The 22,635-nt window shown below is 33.0% G+C and overlaps 1 protein-coding gene across 1 annotated transcript in view; it reads left to right on the top strand.

Annotated features, from left to right (window-relative positions):
• The window catches only part of LOC145246146 (BLOC-3 complex member HPS1-like), a 97,684-nt gene that overhangs the window by 32,118 nt on the left and 42,931 nt on the right, over positions 1–22,635 (top strand). Inside the window, exons 2-5 of the mRNA XM_080107994.1 lie at positions 11,342–11,491; positions 14,617–14,738; positions 16,713–16,821; positions 20,102–20,253. Of these exons, the coding sequence (XP_079964120.1) occupies positions 11,342–11,491; positions 14,617–14,738; positions 16,713–16,821; positions 20,102–20,253 (533 nt within the window). The remainder of the gene's footprint in view (positions 1–11,341; positions 11,492–14,616; positions 14,739–16,712; positions 16,822–20,101; positions 20,254–22,635) is intronic.

The raw sequence follows: 22,635 nt of genomic DNA, 5'->3' as shown, positions 1-22,635 counted from the left end.
AAACTTGTCTCCAGTCAAAGAATCCAGATTATATATAAAATATATATATATATATATATATATATATATATATATATATTTATATATATATCTCCATGCATATTCTGCCACTAGTCTCTCCTTCTTAGACAGGGTCCAAAAAGTATTCCCAATCTAATAGGTCCCGCACTATCAGCTAATCTTCAATTCCTGTCCCATCATTGCAATGTTGCATCAACACAATCTGTTTTACAAGTACTTCAGTGGAATGTGCTGTGACAAACTCGTAGCACTTAATGATGATGATGATGATGATAACTGCCGTTAAAATGATAAATAAGCAAACCTGTCGATTCAAATGTTGGATTTTGGTATCAATACAGCTTGATCATAGACGGATCAAACTATACAATACCATATAAACACATTAATGTACCTGGTTTCACTACACACCAAATCATTAACATTTGGAATGTGAAAATAACCAGGAGTTATTCAACAGTCATTTATGGAAAGAAAATACAAAGAAACAATGGAAATTGTGATACTACAAATTCTAGGAAAACATTTAGAGACTCCAAATGTTAGGCCTCTTGGCCTCTTATAAGGATGGCCTTTCTATGGCTGAAAAAAATTTTGAAACATGAAGTCTAAGTAGCAAATAAGCTTTCTATTCTAAAAGCTTCTTTCTTCAAACTGATGACCTTTTAACATAAACAACTCCCAACCAACCTAAAATTTAGCAAAATCCCACCCCCTCACTGTCAAGATCTCCAGATGCTGAAAAGTGTTCTACTCTAATAGTTTCTTTCTTTAGACTGTTGCTTTTGGTATTCCATCCCTGCTCTCTTTACTATGCCAATATGCCGAAATTTAAATGTAATGTGAACAAACATCTCATTACATAATTCCACATTGGGGATGCCCCTTTAGGTATGAGCTCTTTTGGTATTTTTTTTTCTTTTTTTAGTCCCCCGAAAAAAGAAGGGTGGATCTGTAAATTCACCCTTGTCCGTTCGTCTGTTTGTCCGTTCGTCTGTTTGTCCGTTCGTCTGTCCACACTTTTCTCAATAACTGCGTTTTGGAATTTTTGGAAATTTTGTACAAACATTAAAGATATGAGTAAAAAAAAGTAACGGAACGGATTTTCCGGGTAAACTGTGGTTGTCCCCCCCCCCCCCCCGGGGTGCCTTTTAGGTTAAAAAGGCTAAAATCGACACCTTTGTGCTTATTAAAAAAAAAAAAATTGATTCCTTGGATTTTTATAAAACTTTCCGAAAAGTTGTAACTAACTGATTTCTATATAATTTTGTTTTTCTATATTTCGCGATAACTGTTGGGTGTGCTGCAGGGGCTTATTTAGGGCTAATAAAAACACTCCATTTTTGTCCAAAATTTTCTGTGTATGACTATTTAGCAGTTTTGCATGGTGCTGTACTCAAATTTAAATATGTTAAGTCCTTGGGGACTTTTGGGGCTAAATGGGGGGAGTGGGTGGCAAATGATGGACTTAATCATTCATTTTGCATGGTTCAGAACTCAAATGTACATATGTTAAGGCCTAAAATGCACAGTTTGTTCATTTTCACTAGGATTTGATGTCCCCTGGGGACTTTTGGGGCTAAATAGGAGAGGAGCGGGGGGCATCAAATGCTGAACCTAGTCATTTTTTTATGCCTCGTTCACTGGGTACTCACGAGGGTTCATGCATTCTTCATTTTTTTAAGCGCATCTGTTGGTTTAAATTGTTGGGTTTTGGTATTATTATAACCTGGTCATATGTGGATCAAACTATACACTACCTTAAACATGTTAATGTTTCTCTACATACCAAATCATGAATAACATTTGGAACGTGAAAATTGCCAGGAGTTATTCAACACGTAACAATTACAGAAAATTTAAAATTATTCAAGCTCCAACTCCTGTCCTATCGATGCTGAAAGCCGACGTTTCATCAACATTCCAAGGTTTAATCTACTAATGAATATATCTTTAGTGTTCGCTGAATAATGCAAGTATTTTGTTGAAGGTGAAAGCAATGCAAAGCCATTTATCCAAGATGTCCGTCTTTACACATAGAAAAGAAAATTGAAGGAATGTAGCCATAAAGAAATATTTCTTTGTAATAAGTAGGCAAAAAAAAAAATGACAATTTGTAATTTACTTCGTTTTTTTTTTTTTTTTTTTTTTTTTTTTGTATATAATTATCTTTCTCACGTGCAATAAAATATAGGTATGCACACTGTTATTAGTGCATTGAAAAGGTACAGATCTAGGTACATAAGTGTCTTCCATATTTATGACGATATGCAGTGCTAATATATCTTGTATCTAATTCCTTACATTCTCTCTCTCATGGGTGTACTCAGTTTATCTATAAAAGTGAGAACGTGTGTGTGAGGACACTTCTCAACCTATATACTCAACAAATTTTGGATTTACAGACTTTGAATTTGGCATATACGCTATTCAGACATGTGGAAAACTTTTTAATCTGTTTTATCCAGAAAAAAAGGAGTTGCTAAGGGGTCAAAATTGAAAAAGTGGTACGTGGTAGATCGCTGGATTTTTATCTTTTTTCAACTGTTTCATGACTGCGCATGCGTGGTTGTGAAACTTGGCAGCTTCCTTATGTTAAGTGTAAGTTGATTTGAAAACCCTCCTTAAAAGTCATGCCAAGCTGATGTAATGGTTATTGTGCTTGACTCGCTGTCTTTAGGTTTTGGTTTCGATTTCAGCTCGAGTATTTTTTTTTTTTTTTTTCTACAAAGAAGTGAACTGTTTAGGAAAAGCATATTCGCATGCACATATCTCAGTTTCTTTCCATTTTTTTGTTTTCATCTTTCTTTTAAATGAAATTTAACATTACATTTAATACCTATGGTATTTCTGTTTATAATCCAGAAGAATTCTGCATTAATTAAAATATAATATTTGTGCATATTTTATGAAAAGGCAACGCTGGGTGGCTTGCTAGTGTGTGTGTCTGTATGTATATATATATATATATATATATATATATATATATATAAAGCTGAACGTCTGTGTGTGTGTCTGGTCACAAATAGGCTCCTATATGGTTGACTATTATAGAAAACTGATCACATATAATGATAGATGTATCGAGACACAGGAATGGGTATGTTTGATTTGGCATAATGATGATTCATTAAAATTGTGGGGTCTGCGTACGCGCCTGGTCCACAAAGTATGGAAATAAAAAATTTTTAAATTAAAAAAAAAACGTTTACAAGTGTTTTTGATATAGATGTACATAATAATACTTTGATAAGTATGTTTTAACTTAAATAGGGATGGTATAATAAAATTATTGGGTCTGCGTTCGCGTCTGACCTCCATAGAACGGAAATAGGCACAAACTTTAAAGACTTTTTATATCTATCTGAGTAAGTATACTTTGATAATTATGTTTCAGTTTGAAGAAACATGGTATAATAAAATTATGGGGTGTTCGTTCGTGGCTGACCTCCATAGAATGGAAATATGTCACAAAGTTTAACAAGGTTTTTTAATATAGATCCACAGAATATTGTGATAAGTGTTTCGGTGTGAACAGGTATGGTATAATAAATTATGGGGTTTATCTATTTTATTTTTACTTTCATCATATTTTGCTTTGGTTTTAATACCCCCAAATTCGAAGCTATCTCTTTACAACCCTTCCTTTTCATAACCTATCATACTTTCATAAATCAGAGTCCATTTTCTGTAGGCTGTTTTTGAACCCAGTCAACAACGGGTACTTTTGCTAGTATATATATATATAATGAGAGAATAAATGACAAAAAACTATATTCCAGAATTTATGATGTTGACCATCTTATAATTTATTCTTTAGTTCAGTTGACTTTTACAATTATTGCCAGTATCTGTTTCGTAGCACAAAATCAATCACTTAATTATTATATCAATCAATGAATCTATTATGCCCTTAACTCATCAGAAGAAATAGCAACAAGCAATCCGTCAAAAGGAAATGAAGTGTGATTTGACATGATTAAAATCCGAAACTTATTAGTTGAATATGGACGACTATGGATTGGGAATGTTTATAGTATGAATGTTAAAAAAATAAATATAAGAAAAGTTAATAGATTGTTAGATTTGATCCAAGGGAGTTAACTCTATCTCACTTTAAATTAAATTCATTTTAACTATTTACAATTACGATATACAAAGTAGTTTTCAACAATTTTTTAAACTTAACCTAACGTAATTATAGGTTTGAATTGAATGATTCTACGAAATATAACTGGAATAATTATAAGCTTGATTATAATAGTCAACAGAACTGAATTATGTATGGTTTTCAATTCAAATCAATTGATTATTTATGATAACCGTAAAGATCAATGTTTTCTTTTGTTTTTTTTTAGTTTAGTTTAATTTAGTTTCGTATATGCAAACATGTATAATAGTTTATAATTTATTGATGTTATTTTCATAAGTATGTATACATAAATTAAAATTAATAAATTTACTAATTATTAAATAGAACATTTTGGTAGATTCATAAATTAATGTAGATTGTTAGTACGAATAGTTGAGTTTAGTGACTTTGGTTGATAAAATTCGAAATGGCGTAATGGAAACATATTAAAGGTATATGCAGTTTCTCTTCCAATTTTTGGATAGGGGGAAGAAATGTTATTTTCAAGGTTGAAATATATCCAAATAACATTTATCATTGGCTATTTTTTGACCTTGAAATTTTTTATTTCTTATATTAAGTGGTTTCACATATTTTCTGAATCAATTTCCATATATATATATATATATATATATATATATATATATATAGCTAATTAAATGGAGCTAGCAAAAACATTGATTTATCGAAGGAAAACTTAACACTTAAGAGGAGCAATTAAAATGTTGAATATAAGACGAGGAATAAAGGTTTCATATTTTGTATAATGTTGGCATTTCTCCTCTTCTGATGAGAAGCATTTAGCTTAGAAATGGCATCATCTAAAGAGGTTCTTTCTCTCTTATCTTTTTCCTTATCGATCTGATGTTATAATGAATTTATATGTAGCGTTTATTCCTTATTTTTATATATATATATATATATTTTGTGTACAGAAAGTTGTTAGTTGAGACAGATCATTGGTACCGTTGGTTTCAAGCCCGATAATAAGGCCCGTTTAAGGTATCCTTATCAAGCTCTCTTCAGCCAATATTCGTCTTGAAACCGACAACTAACAACTTTCTGTACACAAAATACAAAATATAAATACGCTCTTAAAATTTGGATTTTCCTTTTAATTGAGCACTCTGCTGGAATTCTTTTTCCAAAAAAAACTAATCATATATATATATATTAAATCCCCAAAACAGTGTTTCATGGTAAACAACTGATGATCCCTTGAAAAAAAAAAAAAAAAAAAAAAAAAATTGGTATTATAGTAAATTCGAGAGAGTTGATGCAGTGATTGCAGGTGATTAAATGACTTACTGACTAGATGGTTTTTTTTTTTAACGAATGATAAAAAGTAATTTTTTGTATAGTTTCAAATGTTAAAAACTTCAAAGACTATATATATATATATATATATATATATATATATATATATATATATATATAATTATGAAGAGAAGACTTTTTAAGAGAAAAAATAAATCAGCTGACCGTTTTCACCCTCACTCAAGAGCTGAATCGATGGATTTTTTCAATCACAGAATATTAGAATAATAATATAAATATTGTGTAGCAGCTGCTACAAACAAGCAGAAACTCATGACTCGAGATTTGAAATCCATTTTCTCACTGGCTTGTCCAATCACATGCCAGCTCTCAATCACGTGACCGAGTATATAAAAGGCGAAATCACAAACCTTTAATACTCTTTGATCCTGACCCTGCTTCGCCTGGGGCTGCGGTCCAAGGCAGGACGTGAGTGCAACAAGCTAACTATGGTTTTCTTCAAACTACCATTTATTTCCATGTGCGGTACCCACACAAACTTTATCATCCAACCGGACTACTCTCGTCGATACAATTCATACTCATGCACGGCAACACATTAGTACACTGAAAACTTTGTCCTTTCTTTCTCTTTTGCCCCGGCAGCTACTACTGAACTATTCTCTTCTTCAACCAGCCGGCATGATATTAAATCTATCTTTAAACACATTGAACACTTTTCTGTCTCTTTCAATGACCTCTCATACTAATACGTTTCTCTCTTCTACCAAAGCTACGAACGGAAATGACAAATAAAGTTTGTTTATTAAAATAGAATAAAACTCCATTTCGTTGTTTTCATTAATAACTAAAGATGATGGGATATAGTATCTGGAGAAATTAGTTTCAACTCCTTTCAAAAGAAGGAGGTTATTCCTGGGAGGACAGTCATATGACAACAAAATCAATACTATATTATCCACCCCAATTAAAAGATAATGCAATAAAATAAATCCGATTTTATTTTCATTTATTCAAAAATGTCATTAAAAAAAAACATTTTTTTTGATAATTACTTGACCTTTCTGCTGAGATCAACGATGAAAAGTTATTACTGTAAATAATTCAATAAAACTTCTTTTTATCTTAAGTAGGAGAGTGTAGCAGTCGATGCTCGCTACAGTCACAGGCAGGAGCTACTTCTCACGACCTCGAGATTTGAAATCCATTTCCTCCTGGCTTGTCCAATTACATTTATCAACGCTACTAACGAAAATGACAAAGTTTGTTTATTAAAATGTTAAAATGAGACTTCGTTATTGGCTAAAATTGTCTAAAAGGTGAATTTTGTTCTGTTAATTTTATTCAAAATTCTAATGTTTTTAATAAGTTTATATGACAGTAGTTGTTTTCTTTAGTATCTCACACCGTCAATTACTCTAACAAAGAGATGAAACTTACAGGTTATGAATGCACAAGTTCAGTCACCGTAATAATGCAATTTGCAATCCTCTTATGATCTGTTCGCTATTAATAACATATTCACTTGTTTTCATTTTTGAAACAATAGATATTTGTGCTGAGATTTATATAGCAAGTTATTGCTCCCTCCCATTTCTGAGAGCATATTTGTTGCGTTGATGAAATTTGTCACTACATCCGTTGAAATTAGTTTTAATGATGTAATGTATAAGCAAATATAATAATCATAATGTAAATGTAGTTGTAGTGCCGATACCGACTATGTGGGTCAAACGATTTTCAGATTGGATAGTAGAGTTGAACAACACATACCTAGAAAAATTAGGAATGGAACCTACCGAACAGCAGACGTTTTAAATAATACATCTGGGTTTTCTATAATGGACTATTTACTTAAAAACCTGTCATGTGCAACAAATTTCAGCATTGAATCATTTTCCATTCTGTCCTGCTCATTCAAAATATCATCTGAAGATCTTGGAGATTGTTTATGTTCAAATAAAGATACCCAGATAAACAGAAGGAATGTCTCTTGGGTTTGAATGTGGTTAGCCTCTAAAATATTCCACTATTGTACATCAATTGTAACAGCCACAGAAATAAAACCGGATCTATTTTATAATACAAAATATGAAGAGACGTTTTCGTATCCAAATCAAAAACTCCTAGCTTTATTTCTCCCCCCCCCCTTCGCTCTCTCAACAAGATGTGAACAGACGCACGTGTATGATGCTGTCCCACAAAAATAGTTTTTTTTTTTTTTTTGAAGACAAATGTTTAAAATAAAATAATCAATTAAAACGCCAACTTCGTTACGTTAGTTCTTTCTACTTGAAGTAGTAACCATAAATGTAACATAATTATACCTTATTTTAAATATATATTGTTTCCCTCGTCTTTTTTTTTTTTTTTTTTTTAATCGTTTTTTCTCCCTTAATGCAAGTTTATGTATGTTTAGTTTCCCTCATATTTTTCCCTTCAATTAAATAAAAATAAAAAAACTCCGGTGATTCAGCTCTTGAGGAGTGAGGGCGAAACCAGTCAGCTGACTTTTTTCTCTCTCTTAATGATTTAATATGAAAAGTATGAGCTTTTCCTTTATAATTGAAATTTGGTACCCTCCCCTCCCCAAGTGTGTGTCCATGCACCTCTTAAAGGTGTTTTGTCTGTTAGACTTCACTTTGAAGTATCATTTCCGTTTTTAAAAATGTGCTGGATGGATTTTAGAATCTCCATCGTCAGTTGAATATTTAAGTTGGAGATAGTATTTTTTTTGTCGCGCTGTCATGCTTAAGTGCAAAGTAGTGTTTTTTGTCAGTCTGTCATGCTTAAGTCTGAAGTAGCATTGAAGTAAGTATGCATATTGAATGAACACTTTTTAAAAAATTTATTTCTGGTATGTGGTGACAACTATCGGTTATCATTCACCCCCACCCCTTTTCCTTCTCTCTTTCTCTCCATCAATGTCTATTTGTTGTTGTTGGAGAGGCGGTGCTAGGAATGTTGAGCCACACAAATGTGAACAGTGTCACCCTGAGGCTGAGATCAGGTGGAACCTTCATTGTTTTTTCTCTAATGTTTACAGCATCACATGCAACTACACACACACACACACACACACACCACTTCAGCTGACACTTGGCCTTTACCTTTGAATTAATCCTCTACATATGCACTTACATCTGCACACACACATATACACACACACATACTCTCTCTGTCTCTCTATTTCCTTTTTAAAGCAAGTTGTTTCTTGTCAAGGTTATAATTATTAACAACTAGCAAGAACATCCGGTATTGCTTGGGATTGAACGAGGATAAATACTGTGTACTTTATCACTATTCTTATAACACCATATTACTTTATTTTTCACTGTTCCATCCTCCTCAAAGTCATTCAGTGCATGTCAGCATGCAAAGTAGATGTTTAACTGAATGTGATGCTGGGTGACCTATCCCAGATGATAGTGATCTCTCTCTCTCTCTCTTTCTCATATACAGGGGGTTGGACAAAATAATGTTGGCAGGCAGGCTCGAACCCATACGCAAAGGAGGACAAGAATGTGAAAAAAAAAAACATAACGTCTTTGCTGTTGTGTCCATAGCCAAACCGGAAGTGATGAATTAAAATTAAGGCTAGTCAATCTGAAAAAGGGGATGACTTTCGAAAATATCGGCGAAAAAACGACCCCTCCCTGTAGAAAAGTGCCTAGTTGAGGGTGAGGGAATTAATGATTTTAGCCAATTTTTCGATATTTGTCGTCCGAAGGGTCAAGCTTTAAAACGATACCGATCTCTTGAAAATCCATCACCTCTGTTGAAAATTTTATTTTCTATAATGTACATTCTGTTGCGCTTTAAAAAAAAAAAAAAATTGAAAAATTTATATCTATATCATTAATTGCTAGATGAAAGATAATGTTTTTAAATTGCAATAAAATGTACATTACATAAAATAAATCCAAGGTAATTTTTTGATTTAAATTAAATTTTTATACCTTACTTTGTAAAATTTATAAAAGTGCACTTTGAAGATAAATAAATTTCAAATTGAATCTTGTACCTTTATTTTTAAAGCCTATAGTAAAAACATTTTGTTTAACAATTTTCATGCCTTGGATGAAATGCTTTTCTAACTTGTATCTTATCTTTTTAAGATTATATTTTAAAACTCTCCTTCTCTCTATTTCAGTTTGTATTTCTCCTCACACCACAACTCATTTTTTTCAACTCCCTCTTTGTAGGCCCTGTCGGTGGGGCATTAGAATATGCCGACTGCCCCCCTGCAGAGGGTAAAAGTCCCTCAATGGGGGTCCTGGATATGACCTTAAACTATATCCAGTGGTGAGGCCCCAGCTTGTGGGCTTTGGGGAGTGTGGAGCCACCCTTTAATTACCATTGCTCCCAGGTCCACTCTGACCCAGAGTGGTAGTACCTGTTAGGGTCCCAACTATGGGTTAAATAGAAACCGACATGAAAACAACAAATATATTCTATTAAAAATATTTTTCTTCCAAATCTTTGGATTCGGCATTAAATAATCCGAAAAGGGTTGATATGCCGTAAAACAAAAACAACCAACCAACCCTCTTTGTAATACAGGTCTGAATAATGAGAAAATCTGATTTTTTTTTTTTTTTTAACAAAAACTTTAAAATAACTTTTTTAGATTAAATTTTTTAAAACTTCTTTCTGAATAGAAAATCTTTAAAATTTAATAAGGAACATATTTCATATAGGTTTCATTAACAAATATTCAGTACATAACAAGAAAAATAGAGATGAAAATTTCAAAATGACTGTATAACTGATTACGCTCAATAATAGTCCTCGCCAGCAAAAGTCTTTGTTATTCTATTATTATTTAAAACATTTTGTGTCCTGTTCTTTCGCGCGAGGACTAATTTTGGGATTGTGATGGCCAGATTAGATGTTCTGCTTTAATTTTCTTTGTGCCATTCAGTTACAACTTTTGCTGTGTGACTGTGAACATCATCCTGAAAGATGGCTTGAACACAGTTCTCTGACCTTGAACTTTTTCACCTCAGATTTTCAAATAATCTTGGCTATTGATGCGAGCAAAACGATATGACTGCAGATTTCCAAGATATAGCCCCTTCCCCACCTCAAATTATTACCGATCTACCTCCATGTTTAATAGTTGGAAGAAGATAGACTGGATTGAATGGTCCTTTTGGCTGTCCCCAAACATACACACGACCAGAGGTTGGGAATAGGGTATCGGGTGAATTATTCATTGAAGCAAATAGCATTCTTTCACTGCTCAAAAATCGAAAATTAAGCAAAATACAGGTAGAAACATATCCAATAAATGACACCAATAATAAATGTTGTACGAATATTTTTAGTTTTCAATAATTCTAGAAAACGCCTTGACGCAAATAGGGCACAAATAATTGAGTAGAGGAAAATAGTTTTTCACTAATTTCCAAACAAATTTTCCTTTAAAATAAGTTTTTGTTAAAAGTAATGATCGCCATAATAAATTGTTAACATTTTCAAAAACAGTGAAACTTGAGTTTTGCTAAAAAAAAAAAATTAACGAATTTGACTCTTAACAAGAGAGGTAATTATTTTCTAAAATCTTAGGCCACTTGAGCAAAACTCAATTTTGGAAACTGTTTTCATTAATAGTTAATTTTCTACTTCATCGTTTTTCATAATAATTGCATATGTTCATTGCTGTAACATGAAAATTAAGTAGATACAATTGATTTCACTTGAAATTCAATATTTCGATTTTTTTTTATTGTTATAATGAAGAAGCACCAAAAAATAAAAATGATAATTTACACAAACTAATTTTTCTTCCTATGTTGTCAGTGTTTATTGATTAAATTGATTAAAGTCTTTCTGTTTGTTTTTGTTTTGTTTTTTTTGTTTAATTTAAAAAATTTTTTTTTTTTTTTTTTTTTTTTTTTTTTTTAGGATGATAGACAAAGTAACATGTCCGATCCCTACAATGCTGGTCTCATGTTTGTACCGTTTTTGGCATCGCAGAATATTATGAGCCATGAATTGAAAAATCCGTACAATAAAATTGTCTGTGAAAATGGATCCATTGCACTCTTCAAGCAGGTAAGATTTTTTATGCTTTGATTTATTGCCACAAATTGTTTGTAGTTTCTTCTTATGCACAGCTTTGTCTAAAACCAATTAAGGAAACAGCTAAAATACAGGGTGGGGAATAAAGTTGTCTCTTTCTCATCAGGGGTCTGTGTTCTTTCATTCCAGAGGTTGAAACCCAATTACAGGAGACTAAACCAGACTTATTATTCCTAAGCGAAACTGGTATTGGACAAACTATTTCCCTAGATGAGTTCGTAATTAAAGATTACTCTAACTTAACTTCCAAATCTGACCCCCCAAGATGGCCATAGGCATGAAATATGTGCCTATTAAAGATGGCTTTCCATGTGGTAGTTCACTTCCTGTTTTGTAAAAATAAGTGACAAGAAATATGATAGTTTTGCTATTTAATGTTTTCGTGCACCTTTCATTTTTTTTATGGTTCTGCAAAATTAGACTTTCAAATGCGGCTGATAAAAGAAAGGAAGAATGTTTGAGAGAAGAAAGAAAAAAGAAAAAGATCTTTCATCTTTAATATTTGAACTCCCCTGGAAAGAGTGGGAAACACTCAACCAGGCCTTTGTTGGTGGAATGAGTTAAAGACAACAATACTGAAAGACTTCCCAACAGGTTCCGAATTTCTCTCGAAAGAGTGGGTAACACTCAACCAGGCTCGAGTGAAGGTTGCCAACATGCACAAGTGAGGTTATGTACAGCACGTTGTAATGTATACCTAAAACAATTCTGAAAATAAATTAAACAGCGAATCAACTTTGTCTTTCTTGCTTTTTCTATATTTATGTTTAAGACAATAATGAGGCTCTTCAGTATGAAAAGACCTTCCAGCAGGCTCTGAACTCCCCCGAAAAGAGTGGGCAACACTTAACTTGGCCCGAGCAAAGGTTGCCAAAACACTGAACAACTTGTACAAGTGGGACACTTGGTTACCCTGTGGTGCCGATGTGCAGACTATCGCACACATTCTCACCGACTGTCCCCCTAAATGAGGTGTGCTCCAATGTGAACCTGAGGGATGCCTTGGGCAGTGTCCGATGATGAATATCGAGATGGAGTGAAATGCTATGATGATGATGATCTTCAATGTTTATATCTGTTTTATATTGGTTCTGTTTTGTATTGGTTTTGTTTTGTATTGGTTTTGTTTTATGTTGGTTCTGTTTTATGTTGGTTCTGTTTTGTATTGATTCTGTTTTGTATTGGTTCTGTTTTGTATTGATTCTGTTTTGTATTGGTTCTGTTTTGTATTGGTTCTGTTTTATGTTGGTTATGTTTTATGTTGGTTCTGTTTTGTATTGGTTCTGTTTTGTATTGGTTCTGTTTTGTATTGGTTCTGTTTTGTGTTGGTTCTGTTTTATGTTGGTTCTGTTTTGTGTTGGTTCTGTTTTATGTTGGTTCTGTTTTATGTTGGTTCTGTTTTACGTTGGTTCTGTTTTGTGTTGGTTCTGTTTTGTGTTGGTTCTGTTTTGTGTTGGTTCTGTTTTGTGTTGGTTCTGTTTTGTATTGGTTCTGTTTTATATTGGTTCTGTTTTGTATTGGTTCTGTTTTGTATTGGTTCTGTTTTGTATTGGTTCTGTTTTGTATTGGTTCTGTTTTGTATTGGTTCTGTTTTGTGTTGGTTCTGTTTTGTGTTGGTTCTGTTTTGTGTTGGTTCTGTTTTGTATTGGTTCTGTTTCTGAATTTTTGAAATGAAGATTGATAATTTGGAATATTCAAACTACTGTTCTCATTTCACAGCATTTTGGCTGATAAAACCTCCGACCTTCTTCAGGTGCATCTTGTCAAACTCAAAGAATCTTTCTGTTGAACTCTAGAATCTGTATGGAATTTCAAACAGAACCCTTCATTTAATCTCCAGGGTTAGCATTCTTTTGTTCCATCAGACATGACTGGGTAGAAGTCCTAAATATTTCATAGTTGTATTCAGAATATCGTCCGCACTAAGGATTGAACCTTCAACCTCCAGAAGAGTATCACTTAGAACTGAATTTTACAGAAAAAGTGCATGCTACCCTGTAGATTAAATAGTGTACCGTTCAAAATTCTGTGCAGATTTCAGAGTTTGACAGAAAGATTCCCGAATTCGACATGATACACCTGAAGAAGCTTCGAGATTACATTGGCTGAAATGTTAATAATGACTTATAAGACACAGTCATAAATAGTGTTAATGATGGCCACCAAAACGTTGTCATGGAAACAGGAAGATTATGTTGGATATAAAAGGGTTACAGAGAAAGTTTGCTGTAATTATCAAGCAAGTTTATGCAATTTGAGTTATAGAGCGTTATGAGAAGGCGTTTTCCTTATAAAAAGTGTTGACATTCCATAAATAGAATATTTAAATATTCTATTTAGAACGTTTCAGAACAATCTGGAATAATCAAGGAAATTTCATGAAGAAGCCTACATAAAAATGCTGCACTAATAGTCACATGAGTTGTTAAAGAAACTTGTTGATAAGAACTCTGGTAATGTTTCTAGGATGAAAATCCATCCAAAAGAAACTCCTTAAAAGCCAACCACCACATCATTTGAAGAAACTGGAACTTCGGTAAATACAAAGATTTCTGTATATTACCAAAGAACTATATTTTAATAATATTATTATATTTATCCATACAATAATATTTTAATAATATTATATTTATCCATACAATAATATTTTAATAATAATATCATATTTATCCATACAATAATATTTTAATAATAATATTATATTTATCCATACAATAATATTTTAATAATAATATTATATTTATCCATACAATAAAACATTTGATCTGAAGTTAGTTGTTTTTATCTCTCTTTTACCATCAATCCTATAGACGTTATAATCACTTTCAAAGCTAGTAGCAGTATTACTAAGAAAGTGTATTTACTTGTAAGTATTATTTGTATCTTTGGTTTTATATTAACATAAATATTTATTTTAACTCTGAGTTTTATTTTTTTATTCTTTTTTTTAATTTGTTGCTTGTCCATATTGTGGACTATACAAGAGGGCTTGGAAAGTTAGAATGCAGAGGTGATCTGTTGAATTGTTTAACAATCTATATAATAATTTTTGTTTTTCTGTCGGTCCGTTCCACTTTTTCTTTTTTTTTTTTCACCAGTTGGATGACATTTTGTTTGTGGCTGTCAATGGCGATGGAACTGAGGATGAGCATTTTTTAAATAAAAAAATTTTAATCTTCCACCGTATTCTCCGGTTTCTTTATGGACCCGTTTTGAAGCAGTAAGTTTCTAACATTTTCTGTTTTTATCTTCACTGTCGATTCTCTTTTTTTTTTTTCCCCTTTTTTTTCTTTTTTTCCTTTCATTTTTGTTTTTGTTTTTCTCTTTTTCGTTTTTTCTTTTCTTTTTTGCCTTTTTTCCTTTTTTTCATTTTTTCTTTTTCATTTTTATCTCCACTTCCTTTTTTTTCTCTCTCTCCTTCCTTTTTTTCTCTCTCTCCTTCCTTTTTTTCTCTCTCTCCTTCCTTTTTTACTCTCTCTCCTTCCTTTTTTACTCTCTCTCCTTCCTTTTTTACTCTCTCTCCTTCCTTTTTTACTCTCTCTCCTTCCTTTTTTTCTCTCTCTCCTTCCTTTTTTTCTCTCTCTCCTTCCTTTTTTTCTCTCTCTCTCCTTCCTTTTTTTCTCTCTCTCTCCTTCCTTTTTTTCTCTCTCTCTCCTTCCTTTTCTCTCTCTCTCTCCTTCCTTTTCTCTCTCTCTCTCGCCTTCCTTTTCTCTCTCTCTCTCGCCTTCCTTTTCTCTCTCTCTCTCGCCTTCCTTTTCTCTCTCTCTCTCGCCTTCCTTTTCTCTCTCTCTCTCGCCTTCCTTTTCTCTCTCTCTCGCCTTCCTTTTCTCTCTCTCTCTCTCGCCTTCCTTTTCTCTCTCGCCTTCCTTTTCTCTCTCGCCTTCCTTTTCTCTCTCGCCTTCCTTTTCTCTCTCGCCTTCCTTTTCTCTCTCGCCTTCCTTTTCTCTCTCGCCTTCCTTTTCTCTCTCGCCTTCCTTTTCTCTCTCGCCTTCCTTTTCTCTCTCGCCTTCCTTTTCTCTCTCTCTCTCTCTCTCGCCTTCCTTTTCTCTCTCGCCTTCCTTTTCTCTCTCGCCTTCCTTTTCTCTCTCGCCTTCCTTTTCTCTCTCTCTCTCTCGCCTTCCTTTTCTCTCTCTCTTTCGCCCTCTTTTCTTTTCTATTTCCTTTTTCTCCTTCTATATCGTCTCTTCATTAAAATTAATAATAATAATAATATTTAAGTTAACATCCATTTTTACATGTTTGCTCTTTAAAATTGACTTCCAAACTTATTTCTAGTCATGTTGCTTTGCAAGGCATTTCCTAAACTGAGGCAAAAAATTTTTTAACCCGATTACACCAACCTACCATGCACACCCTCAAAACCACCAGCATGAACTTTTAACATGACTTTCCAAATATTTTTATAAAAATCGCTCCAGACAAGAGATTTATGGAGAGTAGAAAGTAGGCCTTGAATTTACTTTTGGTAGCTTTGTAATTTTGTCCTTTAGGGCTCGCATTCCTCAAGCGATGTTTCTGATAAAGGAGGAGAATAGTTTTCTAGATCAGAACCTCTCCGTCTAGCACTTGTCCTTCACCTTGAAATCGCATTTATTTTATTTACATTTATTTTAGACAAGATCCAAAAAAGAGTCTCCAATCTAAAATCTCCTGCATTATCGACCAAGCTCCAACCTCTGTCCCATCGCCACAATGATGCATCCCTGTACCTGCTTTACAAGTATTTTAATGGAATGTGCTCTAATGAACTCTCGACTTGCTCAACAAGCAACAAAATCATAATCACTTCACCGTTGAGCTCCCTAGATTCCAGAAAGACTTCTACTTTAATAGTTCCTTCCCTTGAACTACTAGATTTTGGTATTTCCTTCCTGTTTCCTGTTTCCCTGATTGTATAAGCACGTTGAAATTTAAATAAATATAATATGAACAGATATCTCGCTGCTCAACTCCCCACATAATGTCCTTGTAGTGCTAAATACTAGCTGCTTTACATACAAGTTGTAATGTCTTTTTTGTGGTGGGGAAAAACAAATACTCCTTTGTTGATCGTCGACTGAATAAACATCTTGCAAAGCATTGTACAAGCATGAATATATCATGATGAAACAGTTTCTACAGCTTGATCATCACATTGTAAACAGATATGTCTACGCTTTGTCTTAACTTCCTTTTATTTTATTTTTTTATATAGTGTGAAACCTGTCAGACTTCAAGAACGTAAGGAACGCCAGAATTTCCTGAGTCAGTTGCTTAAAACGTGGTGCTTCCTTGTCGAAGAAGAACATACGTTTCTTATGGAAGTAAGTTGAACTTTTATTTTATTTTTTTTTATTCAAAACAGTTATTAGACTGGATTCCTATTTAGGAGTGCTGGAGAAATTTATAAGCTTGTAGGAACAATTTTTAAATTTTTAGTCATTTTTGATTTATGTTTTGTGGACTTGCAAAACCAGTGTGAAACTTGTTATAATACTACAATGTTCTATAAGTACTATCCCACTGAAATAAGAATTGCTCGATATACAAGATAGAGCAAATAAATCAAATTTTAGTCATTCAATGAATTTAAAAATTTATGACGTTAAATGTTTGAATTTCAAATCAGGATTTTATTATTCTATGTAAGACAAATAATACATTTAAAATATTATAACTCCTTATCCTATAGGATTTCGATGTCTACCATCTCTTCAGAGAAGAAAATATTGGCAAATAGTTATAATGGTTTACACCTTATTTGCTAAAGTCAGTGTGACATGGAAAATCACAACTAAAAGGTGTTTAAGTATTTAAATGATTTGATTTGAAATTCAAACATTTCATATCATAAATTTTTAAATTCATTGAATGACTAAAATTTGATGCGTGTGCAACCGATCTTTATTTAGACAAACGTTACTGTATCGTATGGAATGTTTTTGCTTAATTTTTTTTTAATCTTTTCAATCTTTCAGATGATCCATTGTATATTTTCGTATGTAGGCTCTAATAGTTTTTGCAAGTACTTTCGACTGACTTTCATATTCATGTCTACTGAGTTCAAACTGTTCAGCGATTTATAGCATTTTAAATCTATATAACAGTGAGAATTTGTGTGTGAGGACAATTCTCAACCTATATATTCAACGAATCTTGGATCTATAGACTTGAAATTCGGTATATAAGATATTCAGACATGTGGAAAAATTTTTAATCGGTTTTCATCTGAAAAAAAAAAAAAAAAACGGCTGCTAAGGGGTCAAAATTGAATATTTGGTACATGGGTGTCATTGGATTTTTATCTGTTTGTCAACTGTTTCACGAATACGCATTCATGAATTGTTGACAGGACAGATTCTCTATGTTAAGAATAAGTATGTTTGAAAACACCTTTTAAAGATCGTATGAAGCTGGCCTAATGGTTATTGTACTTGACTCCCTATCTTTAGGTTTTGGTTTCGGTCTCAGCTTGAGTATTCTTTTTTTTTTCTTTTTTTTTTTTACTTACAAGAAGTAAACTGTTTAGAAAAAACATAATACTCGCATGCACATGTCTCAGTTTCTATATGAATTAAAATATATTATTTTACAATCAGGTGGCATGTTAGTATATATTTATATATCTATAAAAGTGAACGTGTCTGTTTGTGTCTGTGTGTATGTGTGTCTGTGTACATTTCCCTACACAATAACTCTGTCAATTTTAAGTCTACAGGCTCGAAATTTGATATACAGGGTACTGAGATTTGGGAAAATCGATGTGATCGGTTTTCGGCCAGAAATTGTGCAATTAAGGGGTCAAAGTTCAACGATTTGACCTTTGAGAACTCTACCAAACTCCTCCGCCAATTTTGGGTCTAAACACTTTAAATTTTAGATATAGGTTCCTTGGACATGGATCTAACTTAATAACTTGATTTGAGCCCAAAACAATAAATGTTAAGGGGTCATAATAGGGGTCAAAGTTTAAAAAAATTGACCGCTTTTAAAAAAAAAAATTCTTTTAATGCTCAACATACACCTCCAAACACCCGGGCAACACCGGGCTGAAATGATAGTGTGTGTATATATATATATATATATATATATATATATATATATTTTACCCCTCTGGCTTTGCCCAGGTGTCTTTTTACTTTGATTCTTGTTATGACTTTAAATTTATTTATTTTTTACAAAATTGTTTTAACGGGATTTTCAAAGTTAATTAAACTAATCATTTCTTAATTAAATCATTAATCAAAAGCAATGGTTACAAAACTAACTAGTTCTGTTAAGATTGTTTTAATTTCTATAAAATTATTGGATGTAAAAAATCTTCCGAAACTTTCAATTTTTTAATCAAAATGAGGATTCGCTAAAAATTTTGAAGGAAAAAATGATTTTCTGACAGTTTAAACGCTTCCAAGTTTCATTACTTTATTGTTGTTTTATTTTTCTCTTCAACTATTTTCAAAAGATTAAAAATGCCTGATTTTTTTTAGAAATAACCATAAATGCATTCTGGTGGATTTACTTTTATAATTAAACTAGCACGGATAGTCGGCGTTGCCCAGATCTGTATGAAGTTTGGTTTCGACACACCTGCTATACTAAGGATATTGAGCAGTTTTTCATAATGTCAACTCCATCATTATCCACCACAACAATTTAAAAAATAAAGGAATGGATAAAAACATGAAAATGTAATCGGCCAAAAAAGAAGTATGTAACAACCTTCCCACCAGATATTTTGGCAGAAGGGATACAAAGAGAAGAAGCTATTCTCTGGATATTGAGCACTTTTTGTTGTCCGTGCACTGGAAAAAAAATTAAAATAAATCGATCAAAACAGCTTTTCTTTCAATCGAAATAGCAAGGGGTACCCGTATGACCAAAAATTAAAAAAAAAAAAAAAAAAAAAAAAAAAAAAAAAAAAAAGCCGTGGCAGCCGGGCTCAAACATGAAACGTGAAAGAGGGGAAGGAGGCAAAAAGTTACGGGCAAATGTATTTGCCCACATGGCCACAAGTGCTTATGACATCATGAGGTTGCAAAATACGCTTTTTAAACATATTTATATTAAAATTATTGGAAGTGAATTCTCCTTCAAACCCGGGCAACATTGGGTTTCCCTGCTAGTCTTATATATAAAGTAATCTCCCCCCCCTTCTAAATTCTCTTTAAATAGGTTTATAAAAAACACAGGCATTACATATAACTCAAATATTATTACACTTTTGGGCCTTATTTTTACGCAGATTAGATTGGCTGACTGTGTTCACATTCAAAGGTTTTGACAAAAATTGTCTCCCTCCTTCTTTCTGTTTATTTCTTTGCTCGTCTTTCTCTCTCAACATTTGAAAGTAATAAAGAAAAATAGGAAATATCACCACAAGTAGTAATATTATTTAACTTTTGGCTGTAGAGAGTGAGAGGAATACAGTGAGAGAGCGGCTAATTTTGTATCTTGCATCTCGATGAATGACACAACGGGGTCACATTTTTTTCCTTGTAATATATTTAAATAAAAGACAATTAGCAAAAGTTATTTTAAAAATTTTTAAATTATCTTTTTTTTTATTTTATTTATTTATTTATTTATTTTATTTTTTTTTTTCAGGCTATTGAACAATTACAAGCCAATTATGTTGTTAATGAGAAGTCGTTGGAACTGCTAGAAATGGTTTTGAAGAAATTATCAGCCGTGTCTTCCGTCAGTAACAACCATGCGCTTCTATTGGTACATGGAAAACTGCTGTCCCTCTATTCCAGGTATACATTCTATGTTGTAGGAATTTTTGTATCACATGGGCTAAGCAGCTAGCTAATTGCATTGAGGCGTTTCAAAATCACGTAATGTGTTTCACTATGAGACACCTGATAAAAAAAAACACCATCTGTCAAACTTCCGTACCCCCTCTATTTGAAAAAATCAAAAGTAAAACCCTTAAACTTTTTGGCGATGCTACTACTACTACTACTACTACTACTACTACTTCCACTACCACTATGAATTTTTTACTCTTTTTAGCGCTAAACGAAGCATATTGTCTCTTGAACATAATAGGCTACCATTTGGGATCAACTATAATAGGGGATTGTGGGGAGTTGAGTAGCGAGATGTCTGTTAACATTACATTTAAATGTAAGTCCAGTTATGCTTTCATCATATGTTGAGAGGCAAACGAGGCAGAGGAAAACTAAGAAAGTGGAGAGAAAATGTCTTTGATTGGACATCTCTTAGGCTTCTGTCGACCAACTTGCCCTGTATTGGAAAAATAAGTTGTGTGGATTCGCAATCTGCACCAAGTGGAAGATGCAACTCGTGTTGTAGGAATTTTTGAGATGAGGCTTGACATTGAACTATTTGGATTACTGTTTTTCATCTTGGTTGTTATATTCTCAACGTTTTAGCCGATGAAATCTCCGAATATTTATAGATGTATCTTTTCGAACTTGAAGAATCTTTACAAATATGTGGCATAACCTGTAACACTCTTGATTTAACAATCAGTTCTGAGTGAAATGCTTTCTAAGGTTGAAGGTTCAATCCTTGCTGCAGGTCGTTTGCCTGTTTCCCACTTGACTACAACTTGGATGTCTTCAAGTCTAACATAAACCGCCCCGTTAAGACACTCTATCAAATCTCCAATTACTACAATACTATCTCATTGATTACTGTACACGCAATAACCCTTATCCCTGAGTGGCCTCTGGGCCTTGATAAGTGGTGACCTCCATGTAAAAAAAAAAAAAAAGGTAATAATAAGTAATTGACATGTCCCGCAAAAGTGATATTTTTGTTCAAAGTAGCTGAATGGTTTTGGCTATTTGAATAAAAATCTAGTAAGTCACCTTACTGAACGAGTGTTTGTGGTCGGAGTTAGTAACATACTTAAACTTAAGGTTTACGGCATATCTTTTGATGTCTCCTCCAAGCTGCTCTCCAGTCAGTATTTATGGCTTAACCAACCAATCATATTCTTGTGAGAAGAAACCTAGATATACCTGTACTCATTACATCAATACAAAATATATGTAAATGATCTACACCCTTGGGTGTAGGTTGCTAGTGAAAAAAAAAGGAATTTAAGTAATAAAGTAAGAAAATTTGACTCTTTTCTTTTGAATTGTATATAGAGAATGAATGGTTTTGCTTGATTGTCTAGTGGATAGAGGCAGGTGAAAGGTCTTTCTTCGTTGATGCCAAGAAGCTCTCTCTAATTGCTGTCTAAATCTAGAAATAATACTCTATCGAGTCTGATTGTTACTCCTGTGACAAAGCTGCCTTACATCTCTCCCGAGCTGCTATACCAGTCGGGCTAGTTAAGCCATAAATACTATCATATTCCTATAAGGAAGAAGGATCCAGGATGTGCTCATATTTAATACACCACTAAGATTAACATGCAATTTAGTGATGGGACGATTCCAATATTCTTTTCCAATACAACTTGCGAGGGGTACTTGGCATTGCCCGGGTGTTTGGAGGTGTGTGTGTGTGGGTGGGGGGGGGTTTAAAAAAAAGTAAGTATGAGGATCGAACCTGAACCCTTGAGGCAAAGTTGTAAATTAAAGTGTGAAAAAAAAAAAAAGTATGACGTTAACCATTGCTCCACCGTGAGATGCTAACGGAAACGCGTTTGAATTTATTTAATTACTTGGATTTAGCAGGTGCCCGTTTTAATGAGTTAATGAGGTCAAGTTTGACTGTGGGATAGTATTCATTTACTGCTGAACGCTTTTTTTTTTTTTTCCCCCCCAAGATGTTATCGGAAAAAGACTAACCCACATGCGGTGAGCGACAAATATTGAATATTTATCTTCCTGAAATCGAGCAAATTAAATAGACAGGCGAGCTTCGTTGTTAACTGTGAGATATTACCGATTTATATGTGATATAAAAAGTTTTAAAAAGTTGTGAAGCGACCAACCGCTTCTCTGAAAAAAGCCTTTTGTTTACATACAGAAAAAGCGAACACACATACATACATACATACATTTTCGCTTTTATATATATAGATTACCGGTTCTGATTCTTTATAAATCCCCAAATATTTAAGTATAGTTATTTTTCCCGGTTACCATTGAAACTTATGTTAAATGTGCAGATATTTTCTCAAACTTAAAAATACACTTGTGGAGGCAAATGAT

This window comes from Euprymna scolopes, chromosome 23 (assembly GCF_053919585.1).
Source record: "Euprymna scolopes isolate OS-2025 chromosome 23, ASM5391958v1, whole genome shotgun sequence".
NCBI lineage: Eukaryota > Metazoa > Mollusca > Cephalopoda > Sepiida > Sepiolidae > Euprymna > Euprymna scolopes.
Note: the sequence above shows the minus strand (reverse complement) of the source record. Positions and strands in the feature narration are given on the sequence as shown.